Source organism: Myripristis murdjan, chromosome 23, assembly GCF_902150065.1.
Source record: "Myripristis murdjan chromosome 23, fMyrMur1.1, whole genome shotgun sequence".
Classification (NCBI taxonomy): Eukaryota; Metazoa; Chordata; class Actinopteri; order Holocentriformes; family Holocentridae; genus Myripristis; species Myripristis murdjan.
This window is the reverse complement of record NC_044002.1, coordinates 8,386,715-8,409,556: the sequence shown is the minus strand read 5'-3', so window position 1 is coordinate 8,409,556 and position 22,842 is coordinate 8,386,715. Positions and strand designations below refer to the sequence as shown.

At 43.0% G+C, this 22,842-nt stretch overlaps 2 protein-coding genes across 3 annotated transcripts in view; one reads left to right on the top strand and one right to left on the bottom strand.

Annotated features, from left to right (window-relative positions):
- Positions 1-603: 603 nt before the first annotated feature.
- Positions 604-6,190, top strand: LOC115355097 (endoplasmic reticulum-Golgi intermediate compartment protein 2-like). Of its 2 annotated transcripts, none has more exons than XM_030045755.1 (14): positions 604-759; positions 1,239-1,372; positions 1,469-1,577; positions 1,728-1,774; positions 1,863-1,930; positions 2,145-2,185; positions 2,450-2,551; positions 2,671-2,766; positions 2,984-3,039; positions 3,721-3,819; positions 4,181-4,278; positions 4,828-4,990; positions 5,361-5,440; positions 5,539-6,190. In XM_030045755.1, exons 2-14 carry the CDS (start codon positions 1,267-1,269, stop codon positions 5,710-5,712), a joined length of 1,239 nt encoding a protein of 412 aa, XP_029901615.1. In that variant the 5' UTR covers positions 604-759; positions 1,239-1,266; the 3' UTR covers positions 5,713-6,190. The 2 variants fall into 2 exon arrangements, with proteins under 2 accessions (XP_029901615.1, XP_029901616.1); XM_030045756.1 differs by lacking the exon at positions 604-759 and adding an exon at positions 788-806.
- A 519-nt stretch (positions 6,191-6,709) lies between these two features.
- The window catches only part of LOC115355096 (fatty acyl-CoA reductase 1), a 52,608-nt gene continuing 36,475 nt past the window's right edge, over positions 6,710-22,842 (bottom strand). The window contains exons 3-12 of the mRNA XM_030045754.1: positions 18,876-19,051; positions 15,774-15,953; positions 14,750-14,927; positions 12,974-13,018; positions 12,753-12,871; positions 11,222-11,289; positions 9,410-9,581; positions 9,196-9,325; positions 8,732-8,859; positions 6,710-8,575 (exon numbers count right to left, since the gene is read on the bottom strand). Of these exons, the coding sequence (XP_029901614.1) occupies positions 8,413-8,575; positions 8,732-8,859; positions 9,196-9,325; positions 9,410-9,581; positions 11,222-11,289; positions 12,753-12,871; positions 12,974-13,018; positions 14,750-14,927; positions 15,774-15,953; positions 18,876-19,051 (1,359 nt within the window). The 3' untranslated portion in view covers positions 6,710-8,412. The remainder of the gene's footprint in view (positions 8,576-8,731; positions 8,860-9,195; positions 9,326-9,409; positions 9,582-11,221; positions 11,290-12,752; positions 12,872-12,973; positions 13,019-14,749; positions 14,928-15,773; positions 15,954-18,875; positions 19,052-22,842) is intronic.

The following is a 22,842-nucleotide window of genomic DNA, read 5'->3' as shown; positions in this document are numbered from 1 at the left end:
AAAAAAGTGTACATGATTTATAGTAATCAATCAGGTGAAACACAATTCTCAATCATAATATCAGCACACTCTGCAGACTGCAATACATTAACTACAATCTGATTATGCAAACAATCCAGGGCAAGCCTGCACGGTAGGCAAACAGCAACCTTTTGGTATCATGTCCAAATAAATCTTTTACACAGATTCAGTCATTGACATATCAGGCTGAGTTTTAAGTACATTGCAAGTTTATGTTTCCTGCCCGTGCCACCAGAATAGCAAGTCAAAACCCAAAATATTGTCTGTACTCTTTGATCACTGTGTCCTCCCTGCAGCACTGCACTTTTGAATACCTTACCCAAAGATGAAGATACAAGGGGAATATTTTTAAGCCCTGAAAGAATATTTAATTTAATTATTTCAAGCAAGCAGAAAAATTCTATTCTATTCTGTTCTACTCTCTGATTTGACTGATTTTTGGTGGCTCTGACAAAGGGCAGCATTTAGTGTTAAAGCGCCACCAAGTGGGTGAACGCTGAATGACAACTTTGCTCACTGCGCGTTCACAGGTGCCGGGCGCGCACGGTGCGTGACGTCGTGATTTTCCCAAACACGGAAGTGAGGCGGCGCTCTGTTAGCATGGAGTACATCGCCGCTCTGTGATAGGTCTGTGCGACAGACACAAGGCGACAGCAACAAATAATATTCCTCATGAAGATGTTTTTTTTTTAAGGCAGCGCGTCCATAAACACGTTACCATGATTGACTAGAGCTCAGGTAAGCGATGAAGACAGCAGGTGTGCTGTTGGCGGAGGAAGTTAACGGTAGACGGCTCGCTGCCTCTAGCTTGGTGGCTAACTTACTAAAATGAAAAAAAAAAAAATCAGTGTGTAACACCCTAAAATACTTTGTGCTGTTTACATATTTAACTTTCCTACCGTCTTCCTGCAGTACTGTGTTAATTGAGGGATTTGTAATGTATTTGTGGTACACAACAATGATGTTATAGTAACCTTGTTGTACTTAGCGGTATTTTAATCCCCCACAGTATCACTGTAGTAGGTCTATAATAAACTACACTGGCTTTTGCTGTTATATTGTGCACTGTTCTCCTGAAATCTATATTCAAATATGTAGTTTTTCTGTTTGGGTGTCCTACAGATATATATTTGTCTGCTTACACACAGCTTACCAGTGGTGTGACTGTCATGAGTCTGAATCTGATGTTGATGTCCTGTTGTGTTTGTGACGGAAAGAGGGCGGAGAGCTGCCGTGAACCTGAAGATGAGGCGTCTGTCCAGGAAGAAAGCCCTGAACCTGGTGAAGGAGCTGGACGCCTTCCCCAAGGTCCCGGAGAGCTACGTGGAGACCACGGCCTCCGGAGGGACAGGTCAGCCGTCCCACTGGAATCAAAAAATGAAGAAAAATATCACTCCTTCTGCAGCATTTCAGATGTGATAATAACCTCCCTCCGTTTCATCCACAGTGTCACTGATAGCGTTTAGTGTCATGGCCCTCCTGACCACCTTAGAGTTCTTTGTTTACCGGGACACCTGGATGAAGTACGAATATGAAGTCGACAAGGATTTCTCCAGGTAACCGCGTGTTTAAACTTACGTGGACAGAACAGAACGTGGCTTTCCTTTGATCTGTACATCGATTGCATCGAGCTGCACGGCAGATTACAGCTGTAACGCCTGACCTAACTCTCACCTCTGTCTTTTTTTTTTTTTTTTTTTTAACAGCAAGTTGAGAATAAACATCGACATCACAGTTGCCATGAAATGCCAGCGTAAGTGCCTAAGCCTGTTCATCATTAAAATAGGTACGCATGTAGATAATATGGTGATTATAGGAATATTCCTCATCTGTGGTTTCAGATGTTGGAGCCGACATTCTGGACTTGGCTGAGACCATGATCACATCCAATGGCCTTCAGTATGAGCCTGTGTGTGAAACATTTTCCTTTTTTTGTACACGTGATCACAAGTTACAGTTTTACACGTGGATTGTATCACTAACAAAAGAATGCAAATAAAGTTATGAGACAAGCATTTTGACATAGCTCATATTATCATAGGGGACATGCAATTTGATTTTCTTTCAATATTGTAGAGATGTTCTCTGTCACAGCTGCGTCTGTTATTTTTCTCTTTGCTCAGGTTATCTTTGACCTGTCCCCACAACAAAGACTATGGCACAGGTAAGCTTTTAGAGATTAGTTATTGTTGCTATAAACAGAAAGTTTAGGCTGTAGTACAATCTTGAGCCACTGGTACAGGCCCGTCCAGATTCCTCCTGCCAACCAGGATCGTTTCTGAAAGATTGAGTTTGTGAGGCGCTCAGGTTTTGGCAGCAGGCGGGGAATCTTGTGAAGCTGCATTCCAGCTGTAGTGTCTGTGACTAACTGTGGTTTTGAGCGTGACTGACAGTGCTGTGTGTTACAAACCTGTTATTTGTTGTCCAGGACGTTGCTTCTCATCCAGAACAGGCTGAGAGAGGAGCATGCCCTGCAGGAAGTCCTCTACAAAACTGTCCTAAAGGGAGGCCCCACCGCCCTGCCCCCTCGGTCAGTCCCACCCGTCCAGATAAACTGCTCATTATATCCGACCTGTCAGATATACAGCTAATGAACAATTAAAAAAGGAAGGTTATGTGCTTAATAATTGTGTGTGTGTGTGCATGTAGGGAGGATGCCTCCTTGGAGCCCCTCAATGCTTGCAGGATACACGGGCACGTCTACGTCAACAAGGTGGCAGGAAACTTTCACATCACCGTGGGAAAGTAAGACATTTAATCATGTCGACTTGGCACTGTCAGGAGCAGCCAGGGGTTCCTGAGCTCCACGCAAAATAATTCCAAGGTTTATGTCACAGGCGTCTAGTGAAAGCCACAGCTATGATCAGTGTGTAGAATTAGTGTAGTTATGAAACATTTACATAATTACACTTGAGCTACTGTGGATATTAGTCCTGTAATGCTGATCGTTTTGTCTTTTCAGGCCAATTCACCATCCTCGCGGTCATGCCCACATTGCAGCTTTTGTAACCCATGAAAGTAGGTGCATTTTCACTCTTTAAGTCTCCTCTGCTTTTTTAATAATCACACTTGCATTTCTTTTTCCTTTGGCTTGTTTTATATGCTTCTTATTCTGTACATATGAAGAAAAATCACCATGGCTCTTCTACATAGTCTTTTTAAAGAAAAAAAGACTACAAGAATGATTTTTGCAGCCATAGTGTATATCATTGTGTATATCTGTGCATTTAGTGCACAGAATACAAAAGATATCAGGGACATTGGCCTTAAAGTGTGAGATTGGGAGCAAGAGGAAGAGACCGTCTCTTAACAGGGATTAATAAATGCATATCAGCAGAATTTTAATAAGAAAACTAGAAGGGCTGTTGTTGTGATATAGAGAAACACGCTTTATTTTGAAGGCAGAACACCCACAGCAGCGTGGTGTCAGTCTGCTTTGATCCCATCACAAGCCCAAACTTGTGTGACCTCATGGTCCTCTGCTGCAGAAGGTCAAATGCTAATTGATATAAAAGACAGACTTCCTCGTCAGTGGTGGATGAAATGGGTATGATTGATCAGTAGATATCCTGTGAGAGGCCCTGCGTGCCTTTCAAAGTGTGCAGACTCAATTTTTCCCCCCTACTTTCACATAGAGGCTTTCAGTGTGCCCCTGCTGCCTTGATTGAATCTGAGCTGGCTCTCATCATTGCATTACAGCGTACAACTTCTCCCATCGAATAGACCATTTGTCTTTCGGGGAGGAGATACCGGGCATCATCAATCCTCTGGACGGCACAGAGAAAATCACCAATAACAGTAAGTTACTGCCCCTCCCAGAGCTGAGAGTCAACTGCATGATGGATCAGTTGCCTAGCACATAACATTTACGCAGAATTTGCCCTGAGATTATTGAGGTTTCAGGTCCTTTTTACCTCAAATGACCTTAAAAACTATCCTTATCTGCCCTTTGATGTTGCTAGTTTTCTGCTCTGTGAAATGGATAAATAATTGGTGTTTGGGTAAATGAGCACTGTGAAGCTGGATGGAACTATTCATTTTGTCTTGAATTTCTTCAGCTGCACTTCACACGCATATTCTTGCCTCGTTGAAATTAATGTCGTGAACAAGTCATATTTTTATTCCCTGCGTAATGCTCCTTGCTGTGTGTTGCTTGCAGACAACCAGATGTTCCAGTACTTCATCACAGTGGTGCCCACCAGGCTGCACACGTACAAGATATCTGCAGACACACACCAGTTTGCTGTGACTGAACGGGTGAGTGTGTACAGGAAATTGGAGGCTGAGCATGCGTTGGTAGAAAGAGATTTTTGATGGTCACACACTGAGACACAGTTCCTTTCATTCCAGAGAGATTCCAGAATTGCTACTTCCACTAATGAAGATGCAGGTTGTTTTTTTTTTGATGGAAAAGAACAAACTCATCTAATCGAGTACATGCAGTCCAATGCTGCATCATTTTTTTTTTTTTTTTGCAGGGCCAGGTTCATAGGTCATATTTGTATTAAACATTTAGAAAAGGTTTATTTTTTCTTACTTTTGCACTGTAAAAAAGGTCAATTATACTTTTTATGTTTCTAAAATATTTTTTTGCACACTTGTGGTCCAGAATCGACGTGCAGTCTACCTTTCAACCGCGACTTGTCAGTTGAGCCCAAAAAAATCTGCGGTGACATTAATACATGTGACAGGATCATTTGTGAAAGACAGATCCACAGTGAATGGCCAATGAGAGAGAGAGAGGGCAGAGACAGCCTGAAGGAGAGAAACCTGGCTGGATATTAACCTCCATGTTCTTTTTCTAAGGAGCGGGTAATAAATCATGCAGCAGGCAGCCACGGCGTCTCCGGCATCTTTGTCAAATATGACACCAGCTCTCTGATGGTGACAGTCAGGGAGCAGCATATGCCGCTGTGGCAGTTCCTGGTGCGACTGTGTGGTATTATCGGGGGCATATTCTCCACAACAGGCAAGTGTGGTTTGCACTCAAAGTACTGAGAAACTTTCTTAAAACAAGTGGTAAAAAATGAAATTTCACTTGTTTGCAGTTTACACCTGTAATTTTATTAGTAGTGCAGTAATCTGCCCAATTTTGTCAAGTGAAGTTAAGTCAAATGGAAATAAACGTAAATACATCAGAATCTGTGATTGAAGAAAAATACCATTTTTAGATCGAATGAGACTTAAAAAAAACAAAACAAAAAAAAATCATTTTTGCAGAGTACTTTTGTCATATCAGCATGTACCCAGTTCATTTAATTACTAGGTTTGATAAGTGGAAAGAATCATGAAAAAAAGTCTGAATTCATGGATCCTTGTTCTTTCCTCTCTCTCCCAAGGCATGCTGCATGGGTTTGTTGGCTTCTGTTTTGATGTTGTCTGCTGTCGTTTCAAGCTGGGAGCTTACAGGCCCAGAGAGGTGAGCCCTGCCCGCTGTGTGTGACACTAGCTCCCATCTCTCTGAAATGATACATTTAAGTTTACATCTCAACAATCATTACCTGTGTGTGTTTCCAGGTCATGCAGCCACACAACCAGATGAACAACCACCAAACCCCACTGCTGGCTGACAATGCCCCCCCCCCAGGAGTAGCTGTAGTTTTTAAGTGGCCGGGACGTGGGCCATCACGCTGTTCATCCTGTCGCCATGTTTTTATGTCGAGGAAGTCACCTGCCAAATTTTATGAATGAATGCTGAGAAGTTCACTGCCTCTCATTCCAGTGGAAAGATTGCATTACTCAGCTCATTACAGACTGTACCATTTAATTTATTCTGTTTTCAAAAGTACTGTGAACAGTTTCTCTAAATGCCAACACGACCACATTTACTGGTGTTTTTTTTCTGCTGCAGAAGGTAATGCTGGCTTTCAATGTATTGCAACATGTCAAGAGATTATTGAAATGTCATGGTTGTATACTATGCTATTTACTGTATAGCTTGTGAAATTCACACCGTTAATCGCTGGTACTGTAAAGTCAAGACACTGTATGTTTCCCTAGATTTCTGGAAAATAATGCATCATGTGTGCCCTGCGACTGCAGTGATGCATGTGTTTTTGTACATTATTTCCTTTCAGCATCATGTAATGATGAATGTTTGGTTATTTTTTTTTAAATTTTTTTTAATTGTAGTACCATTAAATATTAGGTACGCTTATGGGTGGATTTACACATCTCCAAAAAACAGGTCTTCTGTTCATATCTTTTCACACACATTTTGATTGAGCTGCGTTCAGCTTCAGTAAGTCAGTCTGGATGCAGACACACATTTGACCAGTGCGTGGACAGCCTCCCAAAACGATCAAATAAGATCAGAAAAACAGACTGTCAGCTGCCTGCTAGTGTGAATCCAGCTCATCTCTCCAGAAGAAATGAAAGCTTGCATGGACAGTTTGATATCAACTGAGTATTGCAAACATAAGTATCATGGCAGAATTCAAACCAGGTCTCTCCCAGAAGCTTCAGATGCAATACTAAAAAGGTACTGACCGCTGCTTGTCTTTTTCCTTCTGTATGCAATAGGATCAGAAATGCCAACAATCTTTTGTCCTCATTGAAGCTTTATTTATTATTGATTTAAAGACCAAATGCCTCAGCATAACCTGGCAGTTAGTTTGTGTTCATTTTTATGTAAAGACCCGCGCAGTGAGGTAGAAGAGTTAAGTTTAACGGACTGCAGCACACTGGCACATTTGTTCTCCTAGTTTATTTCAGTTTTGCCAAGCAGACTTTAATGAAGTGTTTTCAGAGCAGGGAAAGAAAGGTGGTCGAACATTTTGCAAATGACACTAGAAAGTAGAATGAGATGAAATCATTGTTAAGTGTTGCCATTCATTAAGAGACTTAACATTAGCTTCAGCCTGGGGTTTCCCAACAGTGCACTGCATTTGGTATGCATCAAACAGCAAAGACAGCACTTTGTTGTCAAACGGACACACACGCACGCACACACACACACGAGCAAACTCCATAACAAGGACACCATTACAATAGCCCTGTAGCTCTGTAAGAACAATTATGCTGAAACCACTTCATCGTACAGGCCTAACAGCTGCAGACATTTTGGTTCATTGCCCCTTTCTGAAATTGAGAGGACAGTCACCACGGTCACACCACAGATAATAGACTTTGCATATAAACACATTTACTTTTGTCCCTTTTTCTCCCATAAAGGCTCATTGTTGTATGTATTTGTATTCTGTTAAAGAGTCAAGACTTGTAACATATACAATACTGTACACAGATGTCTTATTTGTTTAGTAAAAATCAGACTTGCCTGTCACACAACACTTTTGGTAGATCTATGGGAAGCTCTGTGGTGGAATCCTGTGAAGACACTCACCAAGCAAAATCAACAGTCAAATACAATTTTTTTTTTGGTAGTCTATAAGAATAATATATAAGTTCACCTATTTACAGATCTTCCAAACGGATGTATTCTTATTTATATATATATATAATACACTGCCAAGGTCTACCACGTACATCAGACTAGCCTTTGACGTAAATATTTATAAAGATGTAAAAGTAGTAAACTTAGTTTCAGTACAAACTGCTGTACAAACAGGCAAAAAGTGGATGAACATTAAAACAAACGAGGTTTATGTTCAAAGACATACTGATATATCTTTTGTGATAGTAGCTCAATGAGAACCTCAACAGTAGGAAAGGTGGTAGATCTGTATGGTCGGATTATTTCTGGTAATACCGTTGTTTTTTGTGGTCAAAATTAAGTTCTAACAATAGCCAAGTACTCTAAATCACATTTGATACTGGCCTTGAAGCAGAAAGCCAAGTTTGTGTCATCTTCAACAGGCAGTACATATAATATAATGCAAAGACATACTGATATCCAAATGACCTATGGATTAAAGAGAGGACATGGATATCTGCGAAGTCAAAAAATATCTTCCAATGAAGCACTGAGATATTTCAAGTATGCAAAACAAAAAAATCACGATTTCCAAGGCAATGTACCAGGATTCGAGAAAATGGAAACTGTGAGCAGGAAAAACAAACAAACAAACAAACAAAAAAAACACAAACACGATACATGAAAGGCTTGTTGTTGCATATATAATCGGCCACTTTGAGAAGACAACAGAAGGTATAAAAGGAATGAGGACATTTAGATGTGGACGTAATTTGTTGTTATGGAGTTGGTGACTGGACAATGCAAGTTCGGACGAGAGATTTCCAAACTAAACAAATACACTTCATGGCTAGTAGACCTCGTTCTCCCTTCCAAGAGTCTCACCCCGCTGCAACGCCCACCTGTAAGTGAACCCTGCTTGTCCAGAGTAAAGGAGGATCTGCATGTGTCCCTTTGTGGACAATCAGAGTCTGATGTTGTGCCGTGCTTGACGGCTGAGGGCTTGAGGCGGTGAGGACTCAGTTGGTCAAGGTGCTGGAGGCTCGGAAGTAGGAGAGGAACTTGAAGCAGAGGCTGACCACAAAGTACCAGATGTTTCTGGCCATCTGGGAACGGGCGATGAACACCCTCCAGATGAAGACCAGCAGCAGTGTGTTGAAGGTGTAGCGGATGTTTCTCAGCCTGGGCACAAGAGAGTAGAGTAGGGTAAGAAATGTAATGCGGAGGCTTATATGCAAACATAAATTTTCATGAGTTTTTAAACAACATGCCAGTGCAGTAAACTTGCTCGTCCCAAAGCTTGGGGATTTATCTGGCCTTCTCTTCTTGGCTACTTACTTCCTCAGGTGCTGCCTGGCAGCAGGAATGTCAGACATGTCTTCATTCAGGACGTACTTCTTGGTGCCAATGCAGTAATTCTCAATGTACTCTGGCCAGTTCAGCTGGCGCACATCAAAGTTGAATGTCTGCAGGACAGGAGGGACAGTTGGTGGCAATTAGACAGGACGAATGGACAACAGAAATTAGCTTTGTCTATTGGAAATGTCTTGTGTCGTTAACCAGTGCGTGAAATTTCACTCTGTCATGTCAGGGCCATTCAGGTCAGATCAAATCAGATGAGTGGACAGTCACTCGCTAATACTTTCTTGTAATTTTCTGAGCTTTCCAACACTTGCCAAATTTTCTTATGTGATGAATCCCTACAACCTGGTACATACAGTGAGTAGGCAGGAAAACAAACCCTACAAGGCATTTGTAAACATTATATGGTCGAAGATGGAGGTGTGTGTGGACAAGCCTACCTTCCTGTCCTCAGGGGTGAGCTGGCTCATCAACATGCTCATATTCTCAGAGTTCCACTCCCAGTCCTGGCTGCTGAAATACTCCAGCAGACCGATGGCCTTGTGCAGACGGTTAAAGATACGCATCATCCTAAACAAACAGAGAGGTCAGAGGTCATTACACAACAAAGTTGGTGGTAACCCGTTTGAAAGCAGAGGTGGCTGAGAGTCTTACTGTGGCTTCTGTCCAGAGAGCCGCAGGTAGAGGTCGTAGATGAGGGCAGGGAACTTGTGGCTGACCAGGATCCAGTACTGATTTATCAGGTAGTTGGAGGTGATGTTGGCATTGGGTCTGCGGAAGGCCTGCTCTAGAGGGTTCCTCTTGAAAGTCGACATCACATGGTGCTCTGTAAGAGGTGCATGGTTGACGGGACAGATTTGATCAATAAACTATAGTGTTTGGTTTGTATACATGGGCAAAGAGAAAGTAAGACATCTGTTGTGGGATTTCTCGTAAATTGCATGCTATATGTACAAATGGAAATCTAGAAAATGCATTAAAACAAGAGATGGTCATTCAAGATGCAAACAGCAATCTTTGACTGTCTTTCATATAAGCAAAGTTCTAGCCACTTCAATCACAAGAATCAATCACAGAAAGCTTAACATCATACAGATTCCCTGACTTCCAGGAACCATAGCTGGCCTTAATAACAGTGTGACTTTTAGCTCGGGTTCCCTATGGATTATGAGGCAGGAGCAGTCGCAGAATGATTTCCCCTGCTAGGCAGTGCAGCCGGCCCCTCCTCCCAGCATTCAGCAGCAGCCACCCATAGATCCAAGAGGGAGCCATGTGACTTCACACATTACATCACACACAGCACGCAAACTAGGCCCTTACTGTACGTTTCTATGGCAACCGATATGTAGTGGTTGCAGGGGCCAAGTTGACCAGATCCAAAGTGACAGCCAGATGTGGCCTGGCTCCATGCAGCCTGGCAGGGGGTATCAGCGCTAACCTTCAGCTGCCCTCCAAGCTGCAGGACAGTTACCATGGAGATGGCCCACTAGGACTACACTGTGCTGGAGTACCCACAATGCTGTGCCAGAGATGCCAGTGACAAGGTGCTGGCAGCTGGTGGGACAAAAACCACTCTAGCGCACAAATGAATACTCCTCGTACCCTCCCTCTGTAATTACTACTGGAAACAACTAGGCTACGCATGCATGATTTTTTTTTCCCCGTGAGTGAATCTTTTGTTATTTGGTCTCTACTGATCCTCTTGTTTTTGATTAGCTTCATTCCTAGCTCTTATTTGGGCCAGTGAGATTAGTGTGCACTATCCCTCTTTCATAACAGTGAAATGCAGTGATGAGACTTAATCCTGCTACAAGCCATCTGGTAGCAATTTCCATGGTGAAGGGAGCATATTTGCTAATCTGAGAGAGCAGGGGGGAGAAGGTCCCTTGTCACCCTGCTGTGTTTAAGTCTCTGCCAGCCAAACATCCCTAGCCTCTAATCTCAATGCCCCCGACGACCGCTAGGATGGAAACAATGACAGTCTTCATTTTTCACACAGGTTTTCACCATTTGTATGTCTTATGAGCTCAGTAGTTATGACAAATCATGAACCTCTGATGCAACATTAATATCAACACTACTGAAATACATCATTAGTTGAACGTCTTCAAAAATGTAGAAACAGAGATTTTATGGTATTAGACCAATAATGTCAAATAAATTCCAAATATAGGCTCCAATATGTACAAATCCAGATTTTTCACTGCTTACAGTGATGAAATTGTTAAATTCATCTTCTGCTGGTTTCCACCAGGTGGCAGGCACTCCCCATAAGACTTGCAACCACAAAACACAACATTACTACAGCACAGAGCTTCACCTCAAAACACTGGAGTATTGATTTGTAATGATGAAAAACAATCCGGGCGGACAATATTATAGGATGCCAGTCAGCACAGACAAAACAACTCTATAGTATATGACCGTAGTGACTGGCTTCAAGCGAGACACAAATAATGTACCTACCAATCTCTCCCCAGTGGAAGGGGTTGATGCCGCCAGTCGTGCAGTTGTACACCAGGACTGATTTAGGTCTGCAAGGTGTGTGGGAGCAGAGGGTTAGAAGTATGCCTCAAATTGGCTGAAGCACAAATCATAAAAATACACATTAACATCTATTTCCTGGTAACACAGTGCAGGTAGGCACTGTAAGCAATGTGGTAACTGTGCCATGCAAAGCATGTCATAAATTCAAAGGCTAAGTAAAGATAATTTACAATTTATGAGTGTACATTGAGCTATGACAAACCCAGGAAGCTCATGCAGACCTTTAAAACAAACAGTGCTGAAAAGACATAATTACATATGCCATGACAAACTGATTCATGTGTCCATAATGCACATTTTCATATTTCTGTGACAGCGCTGTATATTTTACACCTAGCAGGAGTGCTGGCATGCATCTACACATTCAGTGTCCTCTTTTGTAAGAGCCTATAGGATTTTGAAGACGTCAATGCCGAACTGCACATCTGAATTAACTTGTGGTAGCAATCTATATAGAGGTCAATGGATGATACTGTGTGCTGTTATAATTTATTCATAGCTGAACATGCAGTGGTAACCGCTGCTGGCCTGTAGATGGCACTAATTCAGTGCCCTAACATCATGTTGTGATTGAGATAACTAACCCCTCATCCTATCTCTCTCTCTGTACAGCAACCACTTCCATGGCCTGTTAAGATGTTACAGCTGCACAAAGTCATTTCTGACCACGAGAGAGTGCTGAGAGCTCAAACTCCATTTACAAACAAACAGAGTCAGTCTGGCTTCCTGGTTCATGGCAGCTTGGCTGTACAAAATTGAAAGTTATGTCGAAAAAAACGTGCTTTTGGGATGAAAATGAGGGATTCATTTCACCTTCACAAGGGTCTTGTTGGATTATTTTGTCTCTGACTTCCAATTTGAAAAAGTGATGAAGCTACATATTTTCAGCAATAAGGTGCATTGACAGAACACTTTTATCCCAGCGGGAGGAATCGGCGGAGAAAAGAGGTGAAAAACGCAAAGCAAAGCAAAATGGTGACTTGGTATTGGTTTATATAATTAGGGGCACAAAAGTCTCCATAAAGCACTGGTTAGTTTCAGGATTCGTTTAGTGCAGGTTTAATGTGTAACTATAACACTGGATTGTATGTCTTTACATCATAAAAGTTTGCTATTTATTCCCATGATTTCATTATAAAAATAGCAGTTATCTTTATTGCCTGGACTTGATGTTTGCAAGGAATCATGGGTAGTGTTACTGCCCATGTTACTGAGTGGGATTAGTTTCTTGTGTTCTGCACATTTGGACGACTATTTGATGAGGTTAGCACTTGTTGTCATGTCTTTTTTTCTGTTTCTTTAAAACAAAGCTAGAATCATCAATCTACTACTACTAATAAATATTTAAGTCTTACTAGCAGTATATTTTAAGATTCGATGTGAGTTCCATTGTATTTGCCATTTTGGAATGAGATTCTTCAGATGGTTTTTACCTTGGACTTGCACTAACCTGTGCACTGCAGTGTACCAGCCAGCAGCCAGGGTAAGGTTGATGACCACATCCACAGGGATCAGGTCGGCCACCGCATCGTTGTTGGCCCTCATGGTGCGCAAGATGCCCTTGCCAGCCTGATATAGGACGACACTGGGTTAGGACTCGAAAAGCCAAGCCTTGTGTTCAAGATGATTTCATATTCAAGTTTAGAAACTGAAAAATATACTTATACTTACAGCTATAAAGACCCCACTTGGTCCATTGAAGTTGTCGATCCAACCCTGAGGTATGACAGCAGACATGGGAAATGTGTTAGCGTAATCCTCAGAGACAAAACAGAGAAGCCTCTGTTGATTTCTGCCATAACACTGAACAAATGTCATCAATAGATCCTTATGGCAAAACTGATGTGTGCGTGTGTGTGGGTGTGTGGGTGTGCTTATTCAGCAATTCTGGATTGGGCTACTTCTTGTGGATGGGGAGAGGAGTAACACGGTGATTGTCGACTTCAATTAGACTCCATTAAAAATGGATGAAACCACTGGTTATAGACTGCTGCAGTTTCTCCCATTATGTGGGCCAGGCCAAGGCTTTTCCTGGCTCTAATAATATGCTGTGGGGCAGATAAGTGAACAGAAGATGAACAGGCCAGTGGTGCTTTTGTCATCTTAATCTGCTGATGGCTTCAAGCAAGTCTAAATAGGGATTTTTCACTCCAAACTGGGATTTTGCCACTGACATGCTGATTGAATGGCAGACTTGTGAGGAGAATGGAAAACAAAGCAACTTGCATGCGTAATATTACACTGCTTGTGGTTGTAAACACACCACACATACTGTATAAGCGGCTCCATCCCCCTTGCCTCACAGTTCCTAGTGGCGCAAGCTGCCAAGGCGATTGCTTGGCCAAGCGTGAGTGAGGCCGTTTGAAGTGTCGCTGCCAGGCCATGCTTACAGCGAGAGGCTGTACACAGAGCCAGGAACTATTGGATTCCCGGGCTTCAACTGTAAGGCCTACATTTCCTGCCACCAGACAGAAAAGGACTTTCTTGTATTTTCTACTTTAGAATAACAGTGAAACAGCATGGGGATGCTCTGTACATCCATAAGCATCAAAGCAGGTGTCTTAATCTAATCTCAGCAAGTAAATACCACATTTAACTCAAAAGTGGTGCCACCAAACACTGTTATATAATTGATATTAACAGCAGACCATTAAAATGTCACTCATGTCTTCATATTATTCTTCATTCCACCTTTCAGTTCAAATAGTGACTGAAGCAGAGGTTTGAAATATCCCTCAGGCAGCTGGGTGAAGTGCGACTTAAATGCTCAGCAGAATCCAAACTGCTGATGATGTTAGGACACCAGCAGGAGCAGCTGCTCAGAAAGCGGCTTAATCATGGAAAGTACGACACTGGTGAACTTTCACCATCAAAGTCCTCAACTGAAGTTTCAAGGTGGCCTTTTTCATTAACTGTCCTGCACTTCTAACTTCTCACCCTCGCTGTGACGTCCACCAGGGCTCTCAAATATCAGCTGTACCCTGGTTGTCCCATTTCTACCTTCTTGATTACCCCAACCTATCCCATCCAATTCGGCTTGGGTTGGATCCTGTTTCATGAGGGCACCATTTGAACCACAGCATCACACAGGGCCTCAACCCTGATGCAAAGCTGTGTTCAGCCAGCCAATTTGCTCTAATCCTGGGCCACTTAAGATAAAGCCCACAGGGGAGAGGTATCGACCGGTGTGGGATTACATTGATCAATATCTTATTTTCATTCATTTTACTGTCACAGTGGGGATGTAATGAGTGTGGGGTCTGACGGTGGTGACCAAGTTGTTCGAGCGCCAAACGTGTTACATTCAAAGCAGAATGAGCTAAACGCACTGGTGTTGACAAAAAGTTAAACGTCTCTGTGATGATGGCCCAAGCCCAGAGTCGAGGGAGGCAAAGTGGGACAGAGGGAAGGATGGACAGAGGGATGCTGGGAGGGACTGTGACTCACAGGGAAGGGCTCCTGCCAGCTGGCTCCCACTATGGAAGGCCTGATGATGCCGATGTTGAGCTTGCCTTGCTCCTGCTGCACAACGCACTCGGCCAGGGCTTTGGTGTAGGTGTAGGTGTTGGGCCTGTCACTGATAAGCCGTGGTGTGATGTCGCGCACAATGCCGTCATCCATCCACCTAAAGGAAGGAAATGAGTCAGTGAGGGAAAGAGAGCACTGTATGGGAGCATAGTGGTATTTTACTAACGTACTTTACCACGTCATACCAATTTGTGACTTATTTGAGTCTTTATTGCTGCTGTTAACAATGGTTACACTGTAAGGGTTGTATATATATATATATGCAAAACATGCTAACCAGAGCAGATCGAGAAAAATTCCCAGCAGCTGTAGTCGATATGGCAACCAAATATCAAATTTTGAATATACTGCTATGTCAAACTATTTGAATTGGAAGTTATGTGGCTGTTGACAGACAGGTTTGGAATTATTTAAGCCCCAGGGCATATTAAAATGCTGATGCATCATAGTGCCACCTCACTGCTAGCTTTGCTGTCAACTTTCTTCTCTGCTGCAACATCTTGCTAGCCTTCAAAACAATCCAACAGGGTACTTGTTTTTGGCCTCAAAAACCACAATATGTCTTCTTGACAACAGGAAGCTCACAGCACTGACAAATAAATCTTAAACTTGTCCACCAAACATATGGTGCTTTCAAACATGCTATAAATGATGGTTATTAACATTTTAATACAGCCTGGGTTGAAAAATACTGGACGTGTCCTTTATTTTATTATTTGTCTATGTAGCGGTAGTGTTTTTGAGATAATACCTGGCATGTATCATGTACCGCAGTCTCTAACACATCTCTGGGTGTTGGAAAAAAAAAAAAAAAAAAACACTGACGACTGGAAGCACAGTTTGCTTGTACGTCAAATTCAGCTTCATCCTTGGCATGAATCAAGTTAATCTGGAATCGACTGCCAGTCTCAGAGGTCCTAAAACCAACAACACATCCACTCACTCAAGAGATTCAATGAGTTTCTTGGGCTCGACGGGCGGTGGATAGATGACCTCGTCTATGTGCCTGCGGTTGCAGTTTGCATAGGCGGTGGAAATGTGGATGAAGGCCTCGAGGTGGTGCATCTGCTGGGCCAGGCTGAGGAGCTGCTGCGTGGCAATCACATTCAGCTGCAGGGCATGTCTGACAGAAAGGGAGAGATACAATATCAAGAGGTTTGTCTCCGGGTATGTGGCTGTATCTTCATGTGTTTGGGAGGAGACATTCTAGGAATGTGTGTGGGAGGGAGAAAAAAAAAAGTATGTCCATGTGCATGTTTACTAGAGTGATAAAGTATTCCTGTTTCAGCATTTGTGTGCAAGAATGTTTGTGTTTGCTGATGGCTCTGCGCTCCATTCAATGAGGAGAATTTGCAGGCTAGGAATATACATGATTAAAAGACGCAGCGGAATGGCATAAAGGGATGATGAGACATGAACCCACACTGAGAGGAGGGGGAGTGGAAGAGACAGAGCGAGGAAAAAAAGAGAGCAAGCATCTGCTTCTCTTTTTGCAAGAGGAGGTAGTCTCATCATCGTTTTCACTTAACACCATTTTCAGCTTATACTACCTCTCATCCAGCCATAAGTACATCTGTCAGCAAACACTTCCTTGGCTTTACGCCCATGCCATGCAAATCTACTGTGGCCCACACACCAACTCATCCATCTTTCTATCACTTGGCATCAATAACAGCCTGTGCAGGACCTATGACAATCCCTGCAGAGGTAATGGAATAGCATGCAGAGTCCATTTTGCCCAGAAGGACTGCGAGCGACAGTGACTGTGGGTCAGCTCAACCGGACACTGAGAGAGAATGCTGCCTCTTTAGTGCTGTGTGGGCGGTGCTTGCATGCTTGTAAGGTGTGAATGTGTGTGTGTGTGTGTGTGTGTGTGACAGAGGGAGAGAGAGGAAGAAGCAGAGAAAATGAGACAGCGTGTCCATATGTGGTGGGCGATGGGTCCACGAGCATAAATCAGATGTGGTCAGACAGTGCCAGCCTGTTAGTGGTGACAATCGGCGTAGAGGTGGAGGTAGCAGAGGGGGGTTATGGGAGGCTGGGCACTGCGTGGGCATCGCATCCTCCCACCACCGTCTGAAACCATATGCAGTGCGTCACGCCGGCAGGACAGTCATGGACAGCCAGAGGCACCGCTGTGTCCCTTCCTGCCTCTGACTCATCATCCAACTGGTTTTGGTATCTTAATTTGGATACAAGGACCAGCAGCGTGCATAGCTTCAGCGAGCACACTCGGTGCTGTTGGGCGTTGGCCTTCACTGTGGATAAAGACTTGCACAGGACAGCTGAGGTGTTACTCTGAAAAGCCTCGGACCGAGTCCTGAGTCTTAAACAGGGACGCTGTTGTGTGATTTATGCCCCTGCACTGCTTTACAAGGCTGTCAGCCGCTGCTCAGAGTAATGGCTCCAAGAGCCGACAGACAGATGGGAGGGCAAGGAGACAGGAAGGGATAAAAAGAGAGAACATGAGAGCGAAAGCTAGATGAAGAAGGGTGGAAAGAGAAAGGGAGAGGTGAGGGCATATAAGAAAGGAAGATGGAAAGGTGAAGCAACAGAGAAAGAGGAAAGCCAGTCAGAGAGCTACAGTGGCACAGAGAGAGAAAGAGAGAGATGGTGAGAGGAGTACCATCAATATAAAGCTGTGTGGAGTGCAGTCCAACAGCTTTACACTAACTGAGCTGTCACTCATAGCTAACAAGTGTCCCACCTCCCAACACCCATTTCCGGGGAGCCCAACCATGACAACTGTCCAATACTGCTCCACACACAACTCATCTACCTTTACACATGTGCATATTCACACCAAGCAAAGTGAAACACCCACCACCCAGAGGAGATTAAAAGCCCTATCCTCCACAACCTGTTACCACTGAAATGCAAATATATCAGCAGGAAAAGCATACACCAACGGAAAATTTCAAATGCACAATGCTTGTTTTTGGCATCATAAGTCTCTGTTTGGGAAATCTCCTTTTTTTGATTTTGCACTGATTCGACTTCTCTTCCTGACATACGGTATTGCTTAATTTAGACGTTCTGCACCTGTAGTTGACCATTACATGGACTCTGTGTTGAAAGAGCAGTCATACACCTATTTTTATAGAGATGAAGTAAATTGTGTCTTCTGGAGATCATTGTCTCTCATAAAACAAGGATTTTACAGCAAGCCGTATAGCATGGAGTTTTCTGCGTTAATAATTAACTTTACACAGACCCTTTGATACCTCCTCAGTCACTTGTTCACATTTAAAATCAAGAAAATAAGGCCTCACAAGTGCAATTCTCCACAGCTGAGTCATACGACCACACAAGCTAAAAAGCCTGGCAAGCAGATCAAAGCAGAGGCACACCAGGCGTCATCTGCATGAGAAATCATTAACTATACCACCATAACATATTGATGAAGCACTGTCCCACCAGGATTCAATAACAGCACAGTAGGCTGGGGCTGTGGCAAAGAGATGACACCAATGTCCACGGTCAAATCAGCCTAACTGGCCTCATGACGACATGTTGGCTGACTGAAAGACTATGCGGTAAATCATACTGAAATATGTAGGTAGTTTTGCCTCTCCCTATTGTTTGACAGATAGTCACAACATTAAGTCCCTTACGACGGAAATGTTGCTTTCTCAACAATCTCACCCTGCTGTAAACAGCGCAGTTTCCTCTTTGCTCAGAATCAATAAAACACAGCAGCCGGCTCAGAGCACAGCACATCCTCTGGGTTGATGCTTCACAATGGGAACTTCCTGCATCAAGGCACTATTACCAAACAGTAACAGCGTGGATGAAGTTGTGCACGCCACGGCCGCTTCTTTCTTACATTTCTCTAGACTAAGGAATGTGCTCTCGGTTGTAATTATTATGCTTTCAACAAGATTCATGGAAGCACCGCGACTAGTGATGGCAATAGAAAGCAGTGATGAGTCAGAGCGGGTTGAGTGTGCGAGTGTGGGCTTTGTGTTTATGTATGAAAGAGGGGGCAGTGAAGGGCAGGATGAGAGCATGTTTGTGCGCTTTAATCCAAAGATGTGATCCTCACTTGAGCGGCTCGTCGAAGCGGATGGTGGCGGCGCAATGGAAGACTATGTTGATGCAGGCAGTGAGCTTCTCTACGTCCTCCGGGCTGATGGCCAGGCCGGGCTGCGTCAGCTCACTGCTGATGGGGATGATCTTCTGGTGGAAGTCAGGGTTGTCCTCCCGCACTCGGTCAAACAGCTGCCGGACACATGACCAAACACATACACACAAAGAGGGGCAGAGAGAGACACAAGCTTAGTTGCCGGCTTAGTCATCAGCAGCATTTCAAGTCTGCATTAAACAACAACAACAAATTCAGTGGCCTCCTTAAATGTCACTTAGAATTATGAGACATAGCTGTTTAGCTGCAGGGCAGCTTGTCTACACAAAGTTACTCAAGATTTAATTGCGTACAGCGCTTACATTATGACAGCACTGCAAAAGAAGCCTCACTAACACTAATTATCTAAAATAAGCAAAGTCAGCAATTATGTTAGTTTGCATAATTCACTATCAAATTTGGATACAATAACCAGACTGGTTTCTGTTGGGTCATTCCATAGCAAAGCACACAGAAAACTGAATACAAGAAAATTAACTATCTTGGACTGTTCTGAATTTTTTTCCTTGGTTAGAGATGGATAATAATATGTTCGGCATTCTCAGTGAATATGGTGATGTTTTCCTCCCTTGTCAAAACTGAGTCATTCAAATTGTTCATCTGTTATTCCTTAATATGAGGTCTGTTTACTCAAAGTACCTCTTTGGCAAAGGACCCAGCATTCATGTCTGAATTTTATTGTGATTTGTGATGTGTATGTATGTGTTGTAAAAGTAAGAAAAAATAAACAAGCAGGCCTACTCACAAAGGAGTTTCCCTTAACCATAAAAATGAAAATAAAATACTGCTCACTTTAGTCCTCATCTGCACAAGAGTAGCTCTTCATCCTGAGCATTTATTCATCAATCTCCCAGTAACATAAAGTGCTTGTCACAAAACTGAGGTAACATACCAAACACACAGCAGTTTTACTGGATGAAAAACAAAATGATTATTTTCGACAAATACATCTTTAACACATCTTTGGTATTTTTCTTTTTCTCCTATATTTGCTTCTTTCTCTCAGTGAAAACAAGCACTTCCTGCTGTGCACTCGCTTTGATTGGCGATCGATTTGAGTGATTTAAATAGCGCACAGTAGCCACAACAATCTATAACACTATAAAAAGTTTGCAAACTGCTGGGCAGAATCATTACTGGGTCCAGACCTGGACCAGGGTCTGCTAATGATGCCTGCTTTGTATAACACAACTGCAGTTGTTTCGGACTACCAGATGATAGTGCTCATGTATGCTGGCCCTCCATTTAGGTTGCCTTTGTTTCACCTCTAGTACAAAATGTAATTTGGCTGAGATTAGAATTTATTGAGATTGGGATTGGAGAAGGGACACCTTTCCTGTCAGAGTGTACTAATAAAGAGGTTAACAGGACTCCCATGACGTTTGGTATTACTCAGGTAGAGCACTATCTTAGACTGTGCTCAAACACACCTTGCAGGCATCAGACTTGTCCCTTCCCCGTCCTGGGTCACACCACCAGGCTTTCTGCATCACCACGCTCAGTTATGACAGAGTCTATATTTACATTTTCTCTTAAATGGAACTGAGACCAAATGATCAGCAGGTGTGGCACACGGATTGGGCTGCACCTACAAAACTGATCTATGGTCAGGTCAGGTGATGTGACGCTGCCACAGACCAGTTCACTTTTGTGAAGATGTCAAACCCATGACTCAGACTAAACCATTTTCCTTGTTGCACGTCCAGCCCTGGAAATAAAAACACACACACACACACACACACACACACACACACACACACACAGGCCAGCGGCTCAGCCCAGAAAGCAAATCACCTCAATGAGGAAACATGGTGGACTCCCTTGTTGTATACACATACCAACGCTCTAGCTGTCTAGAGCACATACTCCACAAGATTCCAGATTAAATATTCACGAAAACATTAAAAGCTTGTGTGTGAGTTTCACTACAAAACGGTTCGGTCATATCAAAAAAAGAGTGATAACACTGCATTCCGTCAGCCTGACTGAAGATGACAAGTGTGTGGGGTGGATGGTCGGGCTGGAGACACACATAGCCTCCCATCATGAGCTCTATTTCCTGCACAATACATCACATTCAACCAACACACAGCCCAGCATGTGATATTCCACCTGTTTGCTCACCAAGGGCTACAGAGGGGGATTAATTGAACTCTTGTCTAGATTTACTAGCTCGGATCTCAAACAACCCTGACACCACAGTCAGTTCAACCTGTGGAAAAAAGAAAAATAATTAGTATGTCAGAGTTCCTGCAGCATTAAATGAATGAATGTATTGTATTGTTATGCTCTCTTTGAGCTGGCTGAACAAGTATGAGAGACACTAATCAGAAGGCATCAGAGAAAGTCAGATGTCATATCATGTCATGTATCTCCCCATGAAGTTCAGGTCTGGTGTCGTGGAGTAGTGTTGCGTTTCAGTGCAGCTTGCATTTCAGTGTCTGGCAGCTGCACACAAACATTTAGGCCTACAGATCGCTAGTGTGTGATGGCATGAGGAGAAAAAACAAGAAAAAGAGGGTGAGAGAGGCGATGTCAAGGGATTGACATATAAGTGTGTACTCTCAGTTATGAAACTAGTGCTCTGCGTGTGTGCGTGTGTGTGTGTGTGAGCTGTCCTAGTAAGCAGAGCACTCTTGCTGAAGGGGACAGATGTTGAATTAAACAGGTTCAAACAGCTGTTTATATTTGTGTTCTCGATCTTGATCTGTTTTCCTCTTTGTAGTTTTGTCCCTGTCTTTTCCAACTTGCCAGTGCTGTCCAGATTAGGGACAACTGAGGACAAGTTCTGATGTGGCCTATGTAATTCCTTAAGCCCACAGCACCCCCAACAGAAAGTTAAAACACATCATGCATTACAGCAGCTCTGTGGCTCTCTGTTACACCTCTCTGCTGCCCCATCGGTCCTGCAGTGGCAGTGAAAGAGTCTTTGGATGGTGCCAGGGCAAAATTGGCTTAATTGTCCACACCTGTGAATGTGTTCGGAGTGACTTTCAATTAAAAAAACATCTACTCATACAAGCCACTAAGGAGCGAACGGGTGGATTTGTTCTGATGATTGTTCTCAGGTTAAAAATGAACCAATGTCCACTGCATATCTTTGGATTCGTGATCCATTTATTCACAATGACAAATAAACATGCTCACCTTGCCATAGGTATAACATTATCGTACATATCCTGTCCAAACAATAATGTCTCCATTCATTAACTCATGTGCCAGCAAAAAAACCTGTAGGCTGCCCACAGGCATGATCAAAAAACTGCTTGCCTTCCGTGTCACACACCTGATTGTCATCATCCACAGCATAACTATATGCACTTAATTAATTAAAACAAACAAAAAAACACATTATAGCTCCAACAGTCTCCTGAGAGGCTTGCATGCTCACCATGCTCTTTTGTGCTTTGCTTTTGTACTCTCTTACTTCATGTTTCTTCATGTTTTGCGTTGCGGCCCATGAACCAGGGTTGCAACACTCTCTTCTACAGTACTGAGAGGATGTCCAAAGACACAGTCGTATCGCAATCATGATGTAATGCATAAATCACAGAGCACTGGAAGCCTGGATTCAAATGTGTCCTACTCCATAGCCCTCTATTACCTGGTGGTAAGTTTAGGTGTGGAGCTTTTTCACCCAAAAATCTCTAAATATACACTAGGTATGCATTTTACTGCACCAACTGTTTCTATTTTAATGCCTGACTCTGTTCATGGAACTGTTGATGGCATCTAATGATGTCAGTCTAACTTCCTCATGAGGGCGGGTAACTAGGCAACAAAAATAATAAATACAAAAAAAAATCCTTGCAGCTCACAGACCACAAACTTTAGTTTGACCAGGAAGTTTTCAAAAAGAATTTGCTCT